Source organism: Pan paniscus, chromosome 2 (assembly GCF_029289425.2).
Source record: "Pan paniscus chromosome 2, NHGRI_mPanPan1-v2.0_pri, whole genome shotgun sequence".
NCBI classification, from domain to species: Eukaryota; Metazoa; Chordata; class Mammalia; order Primates; family Hominidae; genus Pan; species Pan paniscus.
The window spans coordinates 72,951,743-72,970,649 of NC_085926.1; the positions used below are offsets into that span (position 1 = coordinate 72,951,743).

The 18,907-nt window shown below is 43.2% G+C and overlaps 1 protein-coding gene across 3 annotated transcripts in view; it reads left to right on the plus strand.

Annotated features, from left to right (window-relative positions):
* The first annotated feature begins 3,089 nt into the window (after positions 1–3,089).
* The window catches only part of PPP4R2 (protein phosphatase 4 regulatory subunit 2), a 72,306-nt gene continuing 56,488 nt past the window's right edge, over positions 3,090–18,907 (plus strand). The window contains exons 1-2 of one of the 3 annotated variants that reach the window (XM_034956888.2): positions 3,090–3,168; positions 4,416–4,497. In XM_034956888.2, the coding sequence (XP_034812779.2) occupies positions 3,159–3,168; positions 4,416–4,497 (92 nt within the window). In that variant the 5' untranslated portion in view covers positions 3,090–3,158. Of the gene's footprint in view, positions 3,411–4,415; positions 4,498–18,907 lie in introns of all 3 variants that reach the window. The other 2 variants (XM_034956889.3, XM_034956890.2) reach the window with 2 other exon arrangements.

The following is an 18,907-nucleotide window of genomic DNA, read 5'->3' on the forward strand; positions in this document are numbered from 1 at the left end:
CTTGTAATCTTGACTTCCAGACACTGGATAAGGTCAATGACGGGCGACAAAGTGCACACAGCAATGACAGCCTAAGGGAATCGTGGAAAGTGTACCAGAGGAAGTGGTGTTTAAGTAGAGATCTGAATTTGCAGAGGAACGTAGCAAAGTGCATTGGAGAGGAGGAGCTAACCAGAGGGGCACAAGCCTTGATTATCTGAAGACCAGGTGGGATCTGAAAAACCATAAGAAATTCAGTTAAGCTGACAGCAATGAAAGGGACAAAACAAAGTGTTAGAAATTAGCATAATGTGTTCTCCAACAGAAAGTTCCAATAGAACTTTTTGCAATAATGAAATTTTCTTTATCTGAACTATCCAATACAGGAGCCACTAGCCACATGTAGCTACTGAGCACTTAAAATGTGGCTGGTGTGACCAAAGAATTGGATTTTTAGGCCAGGGGCGGTGGTGCACACCTGTAATCCCAGCACTTTGGGAGGCTGAGGCGGGTGGATCACAAGGTCCAGAGTTCAAGACCAGCCTGGACAATATGGTGAAACCCCATCTCTACTAAAAATACAAAAATTAGCTGGGTGTGGTGGTGTGAGCCTGTAATCCTAGCTACTGGAGAGGCTGAGGCAGAGAACTGCTTGAACCCGGGAGGCAGAGGTTGCAGTGAGCTGAGATCACGCCACTGCACTCCAGCCTGGACGACAGAGCAAGACTCCGTCTCAAAAAAAAAAAAAGAAAAAGAAAAAAGAAAAAAAGAATTGGATTTTTATTGAAGAACTCAGGAACTGAATTTTAAATTTTATTTAATTTTAATTAATTTAAATTTCAATATTCACACATGGCTAATATCTACTGTACAGCAGAGCTCTTACAGTAAGAGACCCTTCTGAATAGTAGAGTGGCAGATAGAAGGAGAGGCTAAGCTTTGCCATGTAGGCAGTAGGCCCTTTCAGACTGGAAGGGACCTGGATAAACTAAACCTGGTGCCTGGCAAGTGCTGGCCAAGTGCTTGATGTGCTACCCTATTCCCTCTCTCTGCAAGGATATTTGTAATTGAGCTAGATGCTCTGAACAATGAAGGTCTAAAGACACAGGGGACTGGTTCTCTGATGGCACAATTTGAGAGAGCTATTTTGGGTGTGAATGTCTTTTGCCTACATCTACCACCTAGGATCAGGGTCAGACCCACTGTCTTTTAAGAGGGTCAACAGTGTAAAGGCTGTGTCCAAACTTGCATCTTCTTAGACCAAACAATAACCTTCCTTCCCTCCCTTGGTCCTTCTCTCCCCTCCTTCCTTCCATGACTTTGTGCTATGCTGGGTTTTGGGAAGAGGAGGTGGAACAACGCAATACCTTTTCTTTTCTTTCTCTCTCTCTCTGTTGTTTTTTTTTTTTTTTTTTTTTTTTTTTGAGACGGAGTCCCATTCTGTCGTGCCCAGGCTGGAGTACAGTGGCTGGAGTATCTCGGCTCACTGCAACCTCAGCCTCCAGGGTTCAAGGGATTCTCCTGCCTCAGCCTCCCGAGTAGCTGCGATTACAGGTGCCCGCCACCAAGCCCAGCTAATTTTTTTTTTTTTTTTTTTTTGTATTTTTAGCAGAGACAGGGTTTTGCCATGTTGGCCTGGCTGGTATCAAACTCCTGACCTCAGGTGATCCGCCTGCCTCAGACTCCCGAAGTGTTGGGAATACAGGTGTGAGCCACCGTGCCCGGGCAGTACCTTTTCTTTTAAAAGCTCACAGATGAGTATAAAAATGTCCACGCACTGGCTGGGAGCCAGATGATTTGGGTTCTGGGTTCTAGTTCTGTCTCCCCAGACTTGCTGCCTGTGACACAGCTTTCCCATTTGTAAAATGTCAGGGCTGCAGAGGACTTCTGAGGTTTCCGCCCTCTCCTACCTCCTGGGAGATTATGTCATGTAATAATGATAACAGTGGTAATAAAAACCCAGCCACGTTGAGTGTTCCAGGTTTCACGCACTGTGCCAAATGTTTCACATTTGCCATTTCACTCAATCCTCGTGGCCGTTTTACAACCCTCATTTTATAAATAAGAACCCTGAAGCTGCCTGAGTTTAGGTAACTACTTCAGGGCCACACAAGGAGTAAGTAGTTGAGTTGGGATTTGAATATTGATTCCAAACCTTGAGCTCTTAATGACTTTGCTGTATACATTACTTCTTGCCACAGGTGGGCCAGTGACGAACGAACGTTGGGTTAAGCAGGGAGGTATTCTTGTTAGGATTATTAGCAATGCTTAGTGTATGTATGTATTTTTAATTTTATTATTTTTTTTTGAAACAGTCTCGCTTTGTCGCCTAGGCTGGAGTGCAGTGGCGCGATATCGGCTCACTGCAACCTCCGCCTCCTGGATTCAAGCGATTCTCGTGCCTCAGCCTCCCGAGTAACTGGGATTACAGGCACGAACGACCACGCCCGACTACATTTTGTATTTTTAGTAGAGACGGGGTTTCGCCATGTTGGCCAGGTTGGTCTTCAACTCCTGACTTCAGGTGCTCCGCCCGCCCCAGCCTCCCAAAGTGCTGGGATTACAGGCTTGAGTCACCGCGCCCGGCCTGTACTTATTTTTATATAGAGAAGGGCGCGGGAGCGGGGTCATTTTGTTACCCAGACTGGTCTCGAACTCCTGGGCTCAAGCGATCCTCTCGCCTCGGCCTCCCTCCCAAAGTGTTGGGATCACCGGCCTGAGCCCCCTGCCCGGCCTCGCTCTACGTTTTTTAGGCGCATTCTGAACGTGCAGTGTATACACTGAATTCTCACAGCAACTGCATAGGGCATCGGTACCAGTGCCCTCACTGTACAGATGGGGAAAATGAGGCTCAGACAGGCGAAGTAAGTAGCTTAAGTTCACACAGAGAGGAAATGGCAGGGATTCAAAGCCTAGGAGTCCGCCTGCAACCCTCTCGCCTGACCGTCCAGTCTTCAGCTCCGCGGAGCCTGGGGCTGGGGCTGGGGCTGGGGCTGGGGCTGGGGCTGGGGCTGGGGCTGAGGCTCGGGCTGAGGCTCGGGAAGCCGCTGGGACGCAGCCGCCACTGGGCCCCAGCGTCACGCCTCGGCCGCGCACGCGCTCTCGGGTTCCGGGCCGGAGCGCGCAGCGGGAGCGAGGACGGCGGCAGGGAGCGTGCGCGCGGTGACGTACCGGGCGCCATGTTGGAGGGTTGGTGGTAGCGGCTTGGGGAGGTGCTCGCTCTGTCGGTCTCGCTCTCGCACGCTTCCCCCGGCTCCCTTCGTTTCCCCCCCCCGGTCGCCTGCGTGCCGGAGTGTGTGCGAGGGAGGGGGAGGGCGTCGGGGGGGTGGGGGGAGGCGTTCCGGTCCCCAGGAGACCCGCGGAGGGAGGCGGAGGCTGTGAGGGACTCCGGGAAGCCATGGACGTCGAGAGGCTCCAGGAGGCGCTGAAAGGTGGGGGTAGCTGCCCCCTCTTCATTCCCCCTCACCTTCTCCGGCTCGCTCTTCTCTCCTTTCAGGGCGGATGGTTCCGAGGACCGGGGCCGGGCGCGGCGTGGGGAGAGTGTTTCCCGGGCTCCCATCCCCCTCCACCTCCCCAGGGGCGGGGAGCCCTGTGGGCAGCTCCCTCCCGCCCCGCTCTGGCTTTGTGTCGGCCGCCGGCGTCTGGGCTGGGGGAGGGGAGCCGGGGAAGCTCTTGCGGGGGCCCCAGTCTTTCTCCCACCCGTTCAGGGGACGAGTCGCGGACCCGCAGACCCCTCCCTCCCAGACATCCTCCTTTCTCCACCAGGCTACCCGCACGCTAGGCGTTGGGGTGGGAGAAAAAGTAAACGGTTGGTGGGGGCGGGGGTAGGGGGTGGCATCGCAACTTTTAAGTTGTCTCAGTATGCCTTTTTCAGGGCTTTTGAAGTCATCCTTCCGCGCCCTAATTTCGAGGTGGTTGCCTTCACTGTTCTTGATTGCACGCCTTCCACGCAACAGGCTTGAGAACAGTGGCTTACAAACTTCGAATAGAGAGATTTCAGCGTTTTGAGAATTATTCTTTGACATTCACAATCATTTGGGGACGGCAACTTGGAGTAGTTGGTGCTTCTTAGAAAGGCAGATTTATGGACTTAGATGAACAATTGGTGGGAGTCGGGGCCTGGGGATTTTTATTGTCGCTGGATTCCCAGCTTAATATAATGCTGGTGTTCCCCCGGACCACACTTCGAGAAGCACTGCGTTAAAAATGGTTTGTGAAGTTGAGTGCCCCCTTTAGGAGGATTCTTGTTATCTGTAAAGAGGGTGACATGTTGGAAGTAGAACTTGGAGGATTGAGGTGGTAATTTGGTTGAGAGGCCTTATTTTTTTAATTTTGTATTTAATTGATTTTTAATAAGGTAAAGGACTAGGAGGAAAGTTTGTTTTTAGAGCGCTTTTGAGAAAACTGATAACGTTTTTTTTTCTTCTTTCATCTAGATTTTGAGAAGAGGGGGAAAAAGGAAGTTTGTCCTGTCCTGGATCAGTTTCTTTGTCATGTAGCCAAGACTGGAGAAACAATGTGAGTTGAAAACATGCATTTGTCGTTATAGACCAGTGCATTATTAAGAATTGCTCAGGAAAGGGAAAAAAGTATATTTTGGGATAATTAAATAATTCATTCTAAATTGTAGAAGTCCTGGTCATTTAAATAATTTATATATTTACATTTAAAGAACGTATACGCTTACTTACTTTATACATGGTCTGTAACGGATTTTAAAAACTTGTGTATGTTAGAATTTTCTTTATAGCTAGGCTTTGGCACGCTTAGAGAATGTATTAGTCTTAACGAGCCAGAGAAAGGAAGAATGCCTATTCCATTATGACCCTTTTTGGCCATAACAAATAGGCTTATTCCTAGAATTTTGTGGCTTTGATTCTGTTTCAGAGTCTTGGTGGTGTTTTCTCATATTGTCGTGTGTCTAGCCTTTTTTTGGTCATATTTGCATATGTAGGTGTTTAAAGTGTCACTTCTATTTATCGTCTGGAGGACTCTGTGATTATCTGACAAATTCCAGATGCTACAGTTTTGACTTGTAGACTTTCTAAGATAGCTGACTTGTTACATATGCTCAGCATTTTATTAAGCTCGTTTCCAAATGTTCTGAATCTGAAACTTACACTATAAAGTTAGGGCTGTGTTCAGAAGGAACATTCCAGGTCATTGTTTTGCAGTTTGTGTGGTAGACACAATCTGGCTAAGTTTATTTGTAGAGAACAGTGCATCTTTGATGACTTCTTTTTGTAGTCTTTGGGTGGGGGCTGGGGCAGCAGGAAAGGGGTAGGTTTCTATGGTTTCAGTGTTAATAAGTGGGTTATCTGCCCAGTATGAGTGTAGCTTTCAGCAAGTATTGTATAATTTCTCTGGCTTTATTATTAGCAAGTGTTCATTTCTCACGAGATTTGCTTATGGTTGTAGTCTAGCCTTTTAACAACTAGCCTAATTTTAGAAAGAAAAAAACCTTTGCTGCCTCAGTGCTTGATTTAATGGTCATGCCTGCAAGCTGAGTCTCCTTAGTATTCTATTAAAATACACCAGTCATTTTGAGAACGTCACTGTGATGTGTTCAATCTTGTATTTCTATTTATTACATTAAAAAATGGGACCCTCTTGGGGGGAAGTCATTTTTACCTTCGCATTAGGGTTTCATATAGAACATCTTGATTTAGAACAATGTAAAACTGTTAATTTGTGCTTATATAGATAAGCCTAAAAATGACCACATGCCATCTTTCAAAAATAAATTAATCCCTAAAACATAAATGCTTAGACTGCCACTATTCCTCTTGAATTGCTAGTCGGCACAGACTTAGCCCTGTCAACAATGTCAAGCCAAATAGCATTTTACTTTTGGCTGTTTTTTGATATACAAGATGATATCAAACTATTTGGAGATGAGTACTTAAAACGTCTTACTCAGTTTATCAGGTTTGTACACACTGCTTTCCCTTTTTGATAAAGTACATTGCCTATAAATGTATAAATAATTGAAAGTTTCTAAAAGATAGCTTTTTAATATCCTGTCTTACTGGAACACCAAGTGGCTGGGGAAGTTATCTGATTTTTTTTTGGACAGTTATTTTATCCTGGTAGAAGAGGACTTAAAATTCCCAATCCTCCACCCCATATTAGGTGTTTATGTATTCACTAAGCATGTTTTGTACTGAAATGATTGGTGTAGTTAGATTCTTATATTCAATGGAATTTGGAAAATATTTTTTATTTTATTATGTAAATAGCAGCCAGTGTTTATGCATTTAGCTTTAAGCTTTGATTTCTTTTTATCAACATGGCATATCTTTGATACTGACATTTGCAGAGTTTCTGCTACCCATTTATGGCTAAACTAAGCTTTGTCTAGTATGTGAGATTGTAACGAGAGAATGAAAATGAAAATTTAAAGAACAGCAATTTAGACTTTTCTGATGTTTTAGGATGAGTGGATTGCTTAAGATAAGCATTTCCACCGGATGTGGTGGCTCATGCCTGTATCTCAGCACTTTGGGAAACAGTGGATCACTTGAGCTCAGGACAAAAAATTTAAAAGTTACCTGAGTGTGTTGGTACATGCCTATAGTCCCAGCTTCTCCAGAGGCTGAGGCAGAAGGATTGTTGGAACGTGGGAGGTTGAGGCTGCAGTGAGCCATGATGGTTGGTGCCACTGTACTGCAGCCTGAGTGACAGAGTGAGACTCTGTCTCAAAAAAAAATTTCATAGTTGTTTTTATTTTCACTGATGCATTATAGCAAGAAAGCATTAACAGAAGTAGTATGTGAAACTGTTTATGGATCAAAATCAGTGACCCCCCAGGCTGCTTAGTTTTCTTTTCAAAAGACAATTGATTTGACACTTGCTTTTAGCTTTAGAGAGGTTTTAGAATTGTAAGTATAGGCTTTTACAATGGAGGAGGTTGTAGGAAAAATGGAGGAGGCTGTAGGAAAAATTTGAACATTTTTACTTCTTAGTCTATTAAAATTACCTGTAAACATCTGATGTAGGATGTTAGGAAAGATATCAAGACATACTAAATTGATGTGAAGAGGGAAACTATATATGTATATAACTAAAATAATTAATCCCCAGGTGAATTGTTTCTGGCCACTTCAAAAAATTGTTTTTATGTTGGAAAGAATACACTCTTCTGAAGGTAATGTAGTTTCTGACATCATGCTAAATATATAGTATGCGCTGAATAAACAGGAACATATGGTGTGTTTCAATCATGATTTTAAACACTTGATGCATTTCAGTCATGGATTTAAAGGTATTTGATGGGTTTGAGTTGCAATTATCCTTTTTGACGGTCAAGTTGTCTCCCATTTGGTCAGTGGTAGCCTTTTCCAGTTGGCTCCAGAGTCCTTTTGACGTGACCTTAGTAGTTTTTGATAGTATCCTTATTCTCTGGTATAAGAATATGTTCCAAGCTCATTTCCTGCCCCAGATGTGAATCAGATATTTCTCAAGAAGACCTGCCTTTTAGTGGGAAATGGCATTTCAAGACTACAATCTTGGTGGTAGAGAAGTTTATTATTACTCAGCTACATAAAATACTAAGACTTGCAATTCAGGATGAGGAATACAGCGTTTTAAAAAGTTTTTTTTTTGTTTAGGTAAAATATACTTATATAATTTACTGGCCAGGTGCAGTGATTCATGCCTGTAATCCCAGAACTTTGAGAGGCTGAGGCAGGTGGCCCAGGGTCACTTGAGCCCAGGAGTTCGAGACCAGCCTGGGCAACATGGTGAAACCCGTCTTTACAAAAAATATAAAAAATTAGCCTAACGTGGTGGCATGCGCCTGTAGTCCCAGCTACTCCCAGCTACTTGGGAGGAGGAGGTAGGAGGATCACCTGAGCCTGGGAGGTTGAGGCTGCAGTGAGCCGTGATTGTGCCACAGCACTCCAGTCTGGGCAACAGAGTAAGACCTTGTCTCAAACACACACACGCACACTTGCACACTTATATAATTTACCATCTTTACCATTTTAGTTTTCTTTCTTCTTTTTTGAGATGGAGTCTCGCCCTATGCCACACTGGATCGCAGTGGCGCGATCTCGGCTCACTTCAACCCCCACCTCCTGAGTTCAAGCGATTCTCCTGCCTCAGCCTCCCGAGTAGCTGGGACTACAGGCACACACAGCTAATTTTTGTATTTTTAGTAGAGACAGGGTTTCACCATGTTGGCCAGGATGATCTCTATCTCTTGACCTCGTGATCCACCCGCCTTGGCCTCCCAAACTGCTGGGATTACAGGCGTGAGCCATCGCCCCCGGCCCCATCTTTACCACTTTAAGTGTACAGTTTGGTGGTAATAGATACATGTATATTCTTTTTTCTCCCCTTTTATCTCTCCTGTTCCTTGCTCAGTCTCTAGTAATCATCAGTCTTTAGACTCTTACCTTTGTGAGATCCACTGTTGTAGCTCCCACATATGTGAAAACGTGATGTTTGTCTTTCTGTGCTTGACTTAACTTCACTTAACATAATGGCCTATAGTTCCATCCATGTTGTTGCAAATGACAGGATCTAATTCTTTTTTATTGCTGAATAATATACCACATTTTCTTATCCATTGATGGGAACTCGGGTTGGTTCCTTGTTTTAAAAAAATGTATTTTTGAGGCAAGGTCTTGCTGTTGCCCAGGCTTTAGTGCAGCAACTCAGTCATAGCTCACTGCAACTTCAAACTCTTAGGCTCAAGGGATCCTCTTGCCTCAGCCTCCTGAATAGCTAGGACTTACAGATAGGGTACATGCCACGATGCCTGGCTAATTTATAATTTTTTTTGTAGAGGCAAAGTCTTGCTATGTTGCCTAGGCTGATCTCCAACTCCTGGCCTCAAGCAATCCTCCCAGAGTGCAAAGATTACAAGGCATGAGCCATTGCACTGAGCTGGTTTCATATTTTGGCTGTTGTGAATAGTGCTGCAGTAAACATGGGAGTGCATAGGGATTTTTCTTTTTTTTTTTTTTGAGACGGAGTCTCGCTCTGTCACCCAGGCTGGAGTGCAGTGGCGCGATCTCGGCTCGCTACAACCTCTGCCTCCTGGGTTCAAGCGATTTTCCTGCCTCAGCCTTGTGAGTAGCTGGGATTACAGGCATGCGCCACCACGCCTGGCTAATTTTTTTGTATTTTTAGTAGAGATGGGGTTTCACTGTGTTAGCCAGGATGGTCTCGATCTCCTGACCTCGTGATCCATCCACCTTGGCCTCCCAAAGTGCTGGGATTACAGGTGTGAACCACTGCGCCTGGCCCAGGGTTTTTATAACTTTTTGAATACCAGAAATCCTGGTTCTCTCAAGAACACAGGCAGGGTATGATAGAATCAGGATGTCTTGTAATTACTGACTGTAACCAACATTACACATCAGAAAGTCTAAAATAATAATGCGAATATTACTGCCACCAATATAATTACTAGGAATGTTAACTTTTTTTTTTTTACATATTCTCTATTTCTAGCCCCCATTTAAAAGTTTTTCTGTCTACATTGTCTGAGCATATTGCTATTACGTAACTTTCCCTTTTGTTTTTTTTTTGAGACAGAGTCTCACTCTGTTGCCCAGGCTGGAGTGCAGTGGTGCGATCACAGCTCACTGCAACCTCTGCCTCTTGGGTTCAAGTGATTCTTGTGCCTCAGCCAGCTGAGTAGCTGGGGTTACTGGCACGTGCCACCATTGCCTGGCTAATTTTTGTGTTTTTAGTAGAGACGGGGTTTCGCTATGTTGAACAGGCTGTTCTCGAACTCCTGACCTCAAGTGATGCTCCCCCTGCCTTTGCCTCCAAAGGTGCTGGGATTACGGGCATAGTCACTGCCCCGGCTGACTTTCCCTTTTAACTGTCAATCTTAGTTTTACAGTAGGTATATATCTCATGCCTACAACCAGTCCTTATGTCATTGTCATTGTATTCTCTCTGTCTCTAGTCAGTTTGGTTGTCTGAATGAAGCTTATTCTTTAATAGATTATTGAAAAGCGGCTAATTGAAACAATATTTCTGGAGTTTTTTTTGTTTTTGTTTTTGTTTTTTTTTTTGAGACAGAGTCTTGCTCTGTTGCCCAGGCTGGAGTGCAATGGCGCCATCTTGACTCACTACAACCTCCACCTCCTGGGTTCAAGCGATTTTTCTGCCACAGCCTCCTGAGTATCTGGGATTACAGGTGCATGCCACCACGCCCGGCTACTTTTTTGTATTTTCAGTTGAGACGGGGTTTCACTATGTTGGCTGGGCTGGTCTCGAACTCCTGACCTCAGGTGATCTGCCTGTCTTGGCCTCCCAAAGTGCTGGGATTACAGGCGTGAGCCACTGTGCCTGGCCTAACTTTTGTATTTTTAATAGAGATGGGGTTTCATCGTGTTGGCCAGGTTGGTCTCAATTTCCTGACTTCAAGTAATCTGCCTGTCTTGGCCTCCCAAAGTGCTGGGATTACAGGCATGAGCCACCGCGCCTGGCCTGGAGTTCTTATGTGTATGTCTTGTATGTTGTCTGTGCCTTTTATTCTTTTTTTTTTTGCCCCCCTTTTTATTTCCCCTTTTTGTTGAGCATGGGGTCTCGCTATATTGCCCAGGCAGGTCTCAAACTCCTGGGCTCAGGCTGTCCTCCTGCCTGTGCCTCCCTAAGAGCTGGAATTACAGGCATGAGCCACCGTGCCTGGCATGTGCCCTTTAATCTTGAAGGTCACTTTGGCTGGAAGTAAAATCTTCGGTTCACATTTTCTATCCTTGAGTGTCTTAAGTTTGTTAATTCTATTGTTTCCCCCAGTAAAACTGTTAAAATCTATTTATTTTTGAGACAGAGTCCTGCTCTTTTGCCCCGGTTGGAGTGCAGTGATGCAATCTTGGTTCACTGTAAACTCTGTCTTCCCACCTCATCCTTCCCTGTAGCTGGGACTACAGGTATATGCCACCACACCTGGCTAATTTTTGTGTTTTCTGTAGAGATGGGGTTTCACCATGTTTGTAGGCTGGTCTCCTGAGCTTGAACTCCCGAGCTTAAGTGATCTGCCCACTTTGTTGGCCTCTTAAAGTGCAGGGATTACAGAGGTGTCACCATGCCTGGCCAGCTGTTAACATCTGATGATAATTTTTTTACCTTATGAACTGCCCACTCTTTTTCCCTACCTTCCTAGAAGATTTTTTTCTTTAAAATACAGTGTGGGGTGTGTGTGTGTGTGTGTTTGTGTGTGTGTGTGTGTTTTGAGTCGGAGTCGTGTGTGTGTGTGTGTTTTGAGTCGGAGTCGTGTGTGTGTGTGTGTGTGTGTTTTGAGTCGGAGTCTTGCTCTGTTGCCCAAGCTGGAGTGCAGTGGTGCCATCTCCGCTAACCGCAACCTCCGCCTCCCAGTAGCTGGCATTACAGGTGCCCACCACTATGCCTGGCTAATTTTTGTATGTTTAGTAGAGACGGGGTTTCACCATATTGGCCAGGCTGGTCTCAAACTCTTGACCTCGTGATCTCCCCGCCTTCGCCTCCCAAAGTGTCGGGATTACAGGTGTGAGCCACTGCGCCCGGCCAAAATACAGTGGTTTTTATAGACTAGATCTTTAAAAGCATTTTGAAAATCAGTGTTGGATATTTTGGAGTCATTGTACTCAGGTATATGGTGTGGTCTTTTTTTTTTTTTTTATCCACTTATCTACACACTGGTGGTGTAGTCTTTCAATATGAATTTTTAAATTTTTAAAAAATATTAAATATTTCAAGAAAGTGAATTGTTGTCTTTGGTTTTTTTGTTGGGGAGGGGAGGGAGACTATATTGCTGCATCTTTGCATATCTTCAGTACTTATCATTTTGTCTTGAATTCTTCTTTTGAGTCCTTTTTTAAAAAGCAGTGTTACGGGCCGGGTGCGGTGGCTCACGCCCGTAATCCCACCAGTTTGGGAGGCTGAGGCGGGCGGATCACCTGAGGTCGAGAGTTCAAGACCAGCCTGACCAACATGGAGAAACCCCATCTCTACTAAAAATACAAAATTTGCGGGGTGCGGTGCATGCTTGTAATCCCAGCTACTCGGGAGAATCACCTGATCCCGGGAGGCAGAGGTTACAGTGAGCCGAGCTCACGTCATTGCGGCAACAAGAGTGAAACTCTTGTCTCCAAAAAAAAAAAAAAAAAAAAAAAATCAGTGTTATTGAGGTATAATTGACATACAGTACACTGTATTTATTCGAAATGTACAGGTTGCTAAGTTTTCATATCTACACTCAGGAAACCATCACAACAATCAAGATTGTGAACATGTTCATTCGTTACTCCCAGAAGTTTGCTCATGCCCCATTGCAATCTTCCCTCCCTGTGTGTGCTGCCTTCCCTTCAAGCAACTTTTTGTCAACGTAGATTAGTTTGTGAGTTCTAGAATTTTATGTAAATGGAACCATACAGTATGTATTCTTTGGCTTCTTCTATTCAACATAGTTTGTATTTCTTTTTATTTCTGAGTAGATGCATCGTATGAATATGCCACAATTTTTTTTTTTTTTTTTTTTTTTGAGATGGAGTGTCGCCCTGTTGCCCAGGCTGGAATACAGTGGTATGATCTCGGCTCACTGCAACCTCCGCCTCCAGGTTCAAGCTATTCTTCCGTCTCAGCCTCCCTGGTAGCTGGGGCCACAGGCGCGCGCCACCATGCCTGGCTAGTTTTTGTATTTTTAGTAGAGACGGGGTTTTACCACATGGGCCAGGCTGACTCCTGACCTCATAATCCACCTGCCTCGGCCTCCCAAAGTGCTGGGATTACAGGCGTGAGCCACCACACTTGGCCCAGAGTAGCTTTTCTAACTACATGGAGCACTCTCGTTGGTTTTGTGAAGTGTTTTAAGAACACGGCAGTTTGCATTCTGAAATTCCAGGCTGTGTTCTCCACTCCTGCTTTTTTTTGAACCTTGTCTTCATTTCTCTTGACTCTTTCTCCTCATTGTGGGGCTTACCTCTAGATTGGAGCACTGTTGGGTCACTTTCAAGAGCTCAAGTGAGCAAGACCTGCTTCGTCTTTTCGAACTCAGAGCAGTCTATTCACTCATTGCTAGAGTTGGCAAAATCCATCTCAGTTTCAGCTGCTGTTCTCAAATTGGTCTGCAGTGATTTCCAATGAATACCTGTTGGCTATTTTATGATTCTCCTGTTCCTAGGCCTTTGAAATACACCTTGACTTCTCTCTGTCACAGATCCCAGTAATGTTGAGGTCATGTGACTATCAGTTTTTCCTCATCCACTTTTTGGAGTCTGGGAATACTGTGTCAGCTAGTTTTGTTGTAAATATGGTCCACTGGTTTTTGGTTCTGCTCTCTAGTTTGGTCAGCCATAAGGTTTTAGAGAGATGAAAAACTGTAGCACCACTGCCACCTTCTTAGAATTCTGCTTTTTAGGAAAACTTTTACAACCCTGTTAAGTCACTTCCCTCATTTATAAAATGAGATAATAATAGTACCTTGAAGTGTGGGCAGGCAATACATAGGAAACTCAGCACAGTGTTTGGTATGCAGAGTAAATGCTCGATAATAATACTCGTTGTTATGTTGTTGATAATGCATATTTTGATTCTGCTTTTTTTTCCCCCTCTACAGTTTGAAGTTCTTTGTGTTCAGGTATTTTGACATAACAGTAAGAAAATAAAAGGTTGTTTAAAAGTAGTTATCGACAACTAAGACCCGCATTATTATAAAGAAATTCTCCTTAAGCCCATGAGGCTGTTAGATCCTTTTGTGAGGTTTCTTTTATCTTTTTCTTTTCTGGTTTTTTTTTTTTTTTTTTTGTGAGACAGAGTCTCACTCTGTCACCCAGGCTGGAGTACAGTGGTGTCTTGGCTCATTTGAACCTCTGGCTCCTGGGTTCAAGCTCCCAGGTTCAAGCGATTCTCCTGCCTCAGCCTCCCAAGTAGCTGAAACTACAGGTGCACACCACCACGCCCAGTTAATTTTTGTATTTTTAGTAGAGATGGGGTTTCACCATGTTGGCCAGGCTGGTCTCGAACTCTTGACCTCAAGTGATCGACCCATCTCGGCTTCCCGAAGTGCTGGGATAACAGGTGTGAGCCACCGCGCCCGGCCTCTGTGGGGTTTCTTAAGAGGGAATTTTGTTTTATTTTGTCTAACATAGTATTTCTTGAAACACTTTGAAAATTATTTCTAAAATGTCAGCCAAAATACTACCTTTATGAATTTTTCCACATTCTTGTAACATCTGTACAATTACTTCTTTAATGCTTTTTTTCAGGTCAGCTGAGTTTTTTTCCCTCAAAATTTTTTTTAGGTGGAAAGAATATTACAGATAAAGGTCAAGCCCTCAACCCCCAGCCCCCACCCCCCCTCCCATAACCACTGTGTTAATTTTTTTCCCTTAATCTTGCTTTGGGAAATAAGATCTGAAGCCATTGGCTTGGTATAGTGGTTACGTTTTCTGAGTCACTTTACAATCTATAAATACTAAAATTACTAAAATATGAATTATCCATGTGTCACCTAAAGTCCTCTCATGTGCTGTCATCACAATGGTACACAGAGGAAGCACAATAGATTTTCAGTAAATATTAGTTGAATAGATGCCCTTTTGCTTCTGAATATTCCAGTGAGTGAAGTTATTAAGATATGAACATGAATAAAATTATAGTTTTCTTTTTCATCACATCATGTAAACCTGAATGGTACACTGGAAGTTAGGCACGCCAACTTTCTGAGTAGAGTTAATTTTTCTTATCTTCATTCTTTTGGGTGCCCAAATAAGCTCATGTTTTCCATGGTCGGTTTAGTTTTTACTAGTCGTTGGCTAGTTTCCTAGTTGCATGTGAGTTAGCATGTGGTGATGGTGGAGTAATGTCATGTCTTGGAGAGAACATTGCTTGAGTTCCAAACTTAGCTTTTCTACTTCTTGGTGAGACTTTGGACAAATTATTTGTGAGCTTGTTTCCTCACTTAAAAAAATGGGGTTTGTACCTTTAGTTGTTTCAACTGTTGTGAGTACTTGAATAATAAAGTATATAGCTATAGATATGAAAACTTGGGGGACAGTAAAAATTATCTGTATGCTGGGCATAAATAGAATGAATATGGCTAAAGAAACAAGTCTAAAGTACTTAATCTTGTGGAATGAACTCTGATTGGACAGTCAGGAGAGCACAAAACAGATTTAGGTTTGAATTCTGAATTTCATCACGTAGTTACTATATGACCAAGGCTGACTTCTCTCCCTTAATTTCCAGGTGTGTAAATATAGGTAATAAAGTAGGTCTATTTAAAGGGATGTTGTGGGGATTAAATGAGTTTATAAGGTGCTTAATGCAGCGACAGGCAGATAGTGAGTGTCCTGTAAGTGGGAGTTACTGTAACTAATTATTCTACTTTTAGTGATTTTCATCACTTAAGTTACTGTTGGTCACAGTTTCCTCAGATACTAAATGAGAGGCTTGTAATAGATGATCTCCAAGGTTCCTTCCACCTTGAAAGCTTAGAGGAATCTCTGTGCTGCAGCACTATTTGTCTGGGGGTGGTATTGTAGCAGTAGCGACTACGAGTGGGGAATGGGACATGGTGATAGTGCTTAGTGTTAAAGTGTCTGATAATAATATGAGATGTTAACTGTTCGGGAGTAATTAGTAATTGGTGAATGGTGTGGAGACATTAAAAAGTTGAGAAGCAGTTGTCTATATTGCATGAGAAAGAGCAGTCACCACTACTACTAAACTCTTTAAAGTCACAAAGAGGTTCTTAAAATATCTGTTAGTTTTACCTGTATGCACATGTGTATCTGTATCTACAGATCCACTTTGTGTCTGCCAGTGAATGTATGGAATCATAATGTTTATGGACTATTACTGTATATGACATTACTGGACACCTGTCAAAAACTTCACGTTGCTTCAAAACATCATTAGTAAGCTTCAGATCTCATTAGTAAGAAGATAAGGAATTTATAGTCCACAGAGCACCTTGCTTTCTCTCTGCTTGTAGACTGAAGGTCTTTTCCCTTTTTGATGTAGAAGTTTGTTATTCAGGATCCATAGCAAAAAACTGAATCGCTGACTAAAACATAACAGTGTAGATAATTGAGAGTGTTTACTGTTTAATTACATATGTCTATGGAAAACATTATATGTTGAGAAATGTATTTTAGATCTTCATTTTCACCAGCTCTCTGATGTGTTCGTTTGCTTGTCTTCTCTCTGGTTTCACCCATGAGCAGTCCTGTTGATGTGTCAGGCTGCCCAGGTTTTGCATTGCTTGTAATACATGTGTGTGGAAATCTACATGTAACCACTTGCACATTCCATCCCTATCGGATACCTTGGGTAACCTATTACCTGAATATTAAATATTTTTGAGAACTCACACCATTGACTATAAACTGAATAATAGCTAATTCAAGTCTCAAATTAGTAATGATATAAAACAGTAGTAATAATGCCCTTAGTGGTATTTTAAAAAATGTGGCATGGAAGTAGGGCTTTTTCGTTATCACTTACCACTTAACGCAAAAAAATAAAAAACTTTTTTGTTTTGTTTTTTTTGAGACAAGGTCTTGCTCTGTCATCCAGGCTGGAGTACAGTGATGCCATCATGGCCCACTGCAGCCTTGACCTCCCGGGCTTAAATGATCCTCCTGCCTCAGCCCCCGCCCCCAGTAGCTGCCAGAGGCATGTGCCACCATGCCTGGCTAGAAAAATAAAAAGCTTTATTGAGAGGCTCTGTAGAGTGAAGAGCCATTTGGAGCTATAAGTGTCATAGTATCTCTCTTGTCCCTATGCTTGTAATTTGTTTGACCGTTGCTTAGAAGACAGTCATGGTTAAAACTCTACTTCTTTCAGTATAATTTACTTGTCTCTCTCACTCTCTTTTTTTTTTTTTTTTTTTTTTTTTAAGACAGAGTCTCACTCTGTCTCCCAGGCTGGAGTGCAGTGGTGCAGTCTCAGCTCACTGCAGCCTCTGCCTCCCGGTTTCGAGCGATTCTCTTGCCTCAGCCTCCTAAGTAGCTGGGATTACAGGCGCCCACCACCGCTAATTTTTGTATTTTTAGTAGAGACAGGGTTTCACCATGTTGGCCAGGCTGGTCTTCAAACTCCTGACCTCAGATGATCCACCTGCCTCGGCCTCTCAGAGTGCTGGGATTACAGGCGTGAGCCACTGGGCTCAGCCTTTCTTTTATTCCTAAATGGCAAATATTTAATGAACATTTATTTTGTGTCAGACATTATCAAATATTTCATATGCATAACCTGATTTAGTCTTTACAACTACTATCTGAAGTAGGTCTTTCTCTTTTTTAAAAATGAGGCTGTTGAGTCTTAGAAGGCTTAAATAATTTGTCCAAGGTTGTACAGCTGTTAAGTAATGGAACTGGGTTTTATACTCAGGCATTCTGGCTCCAAATCCTCTTGTAATTTGCATTTTATTAATACATACCATTTGCCCCTTGTTCAGTTGTCTTACATCCTCTTCCTCTACTGTAACAGTGCCAGAATCTTTTCAAAACCACTGTTAGAATTCGGAGCTTTTAGGCCAGGTGCGGTGGCTCACGCCTGTAATCGCAGCACTTTGGGAGGCCGAGGCGGGTGGATCATCTGAGGTCAGGAGTTCGAGACTAGCCTGGCTAACATGGTGAAACCCTGCCTTTACTGAAAATAGAAAAAATTAGCTGGGCATGGTGGCAGGCGCTTTTAGTCGCAGCTACTCGGGAGGCTGAGGCAGGAGAATCGCTGGAACGCGGGAGGCAGAGGTTGCAGTGAGCCAAGATTGCATCACCACACTCCAGCTTGGGCAAAAGGGTGAGACAGTGTCTCAGAAAAAAAAAAAAAAAAAAAATTGGAGCTTTTTGCTTTTGTTAGGACTCTTATAATCGTTATTTCTGTAATTTCTGAGATTTTTCAAGTGGCTTACCTAAGCTTGACCTCATGTACTGTGGGGGATTTGGGGGCAATTATGAGAAGGTTGAGTGTGGGTCAATAAGATAGATGACTGATGTACCCTTAACATTTGTAATTTTGACTATTTTCCCGTCACCTCAAGGAAAAAACTTTTAAGTAATTGTAATTTTGTAGAGACATAAATTTGAAACATACAGGTGATGAGACTGATACGTGTATTTTAACTTGAAGCGACTCTAAGCTTTCTATTTAATATATGCATCTTGGATTTGTTATTCTCAGTTAAGTAAAAATCTTACCACACCAATATTGGTAGGTAGTTCTAATATTCCCATTTGTAGGTGATGAAACTGGAGAAAAATATATGTTATAGAATTTGAAATTTAAGGAAAGTGCGAGGTCTTAACATTTGTAATTTTTGCACTATTGTGTGTATCTGGGAGGAAGGGGGAGAGTGAGGTAGCTTTCTATCAACTAATGGCAAAGTACGGTTGTCCCTTGTTATATGTGGGTGATTGGTTCCAGGACCTCCTTTGGACATAAAATCTGTGGATGCTCAGTCCCTGATGTAAAATGGTATAATATTTGCATATAACCTTTGCACATCCTTGGTGCATCTCTAGATTACTTATAATACATAATACAATATAAATGATACGTAGTTTTTATATCTTATATTGTTTAGGAAGTAATGACGAGAAATGTCTCCACATTTCAGTACAATTTTTCTCAGATATTTTCTCCTTCTTTTTTTGAGACGGAGTCTTGCTCTGTCACCCAGGCTGGAGTGCAGCGGCGCAATCTCAGCTCACTGCAACCTCTGCCTCCCGTGTTCACGCCATTCTCCTGCCTCAGCCTCCCGCTTAGCTGGGACTACAAGCGCCTGCCACCACACCTGGATAATTTTTTAAATATTTTTAGTAAAGACTGTGTTTCACCATGTTAGCCAGGATGGTCTTGATCTCCTGACCTCATGATCCACCCACCTCTGCCCTCCAAAGTGCTGGGGCTACAGGCGTGAGCCACTGCGCCCAGCCCTTTCTCAAATATTTTCAATCTGAGGTTGGTTGGATTCGCGAAT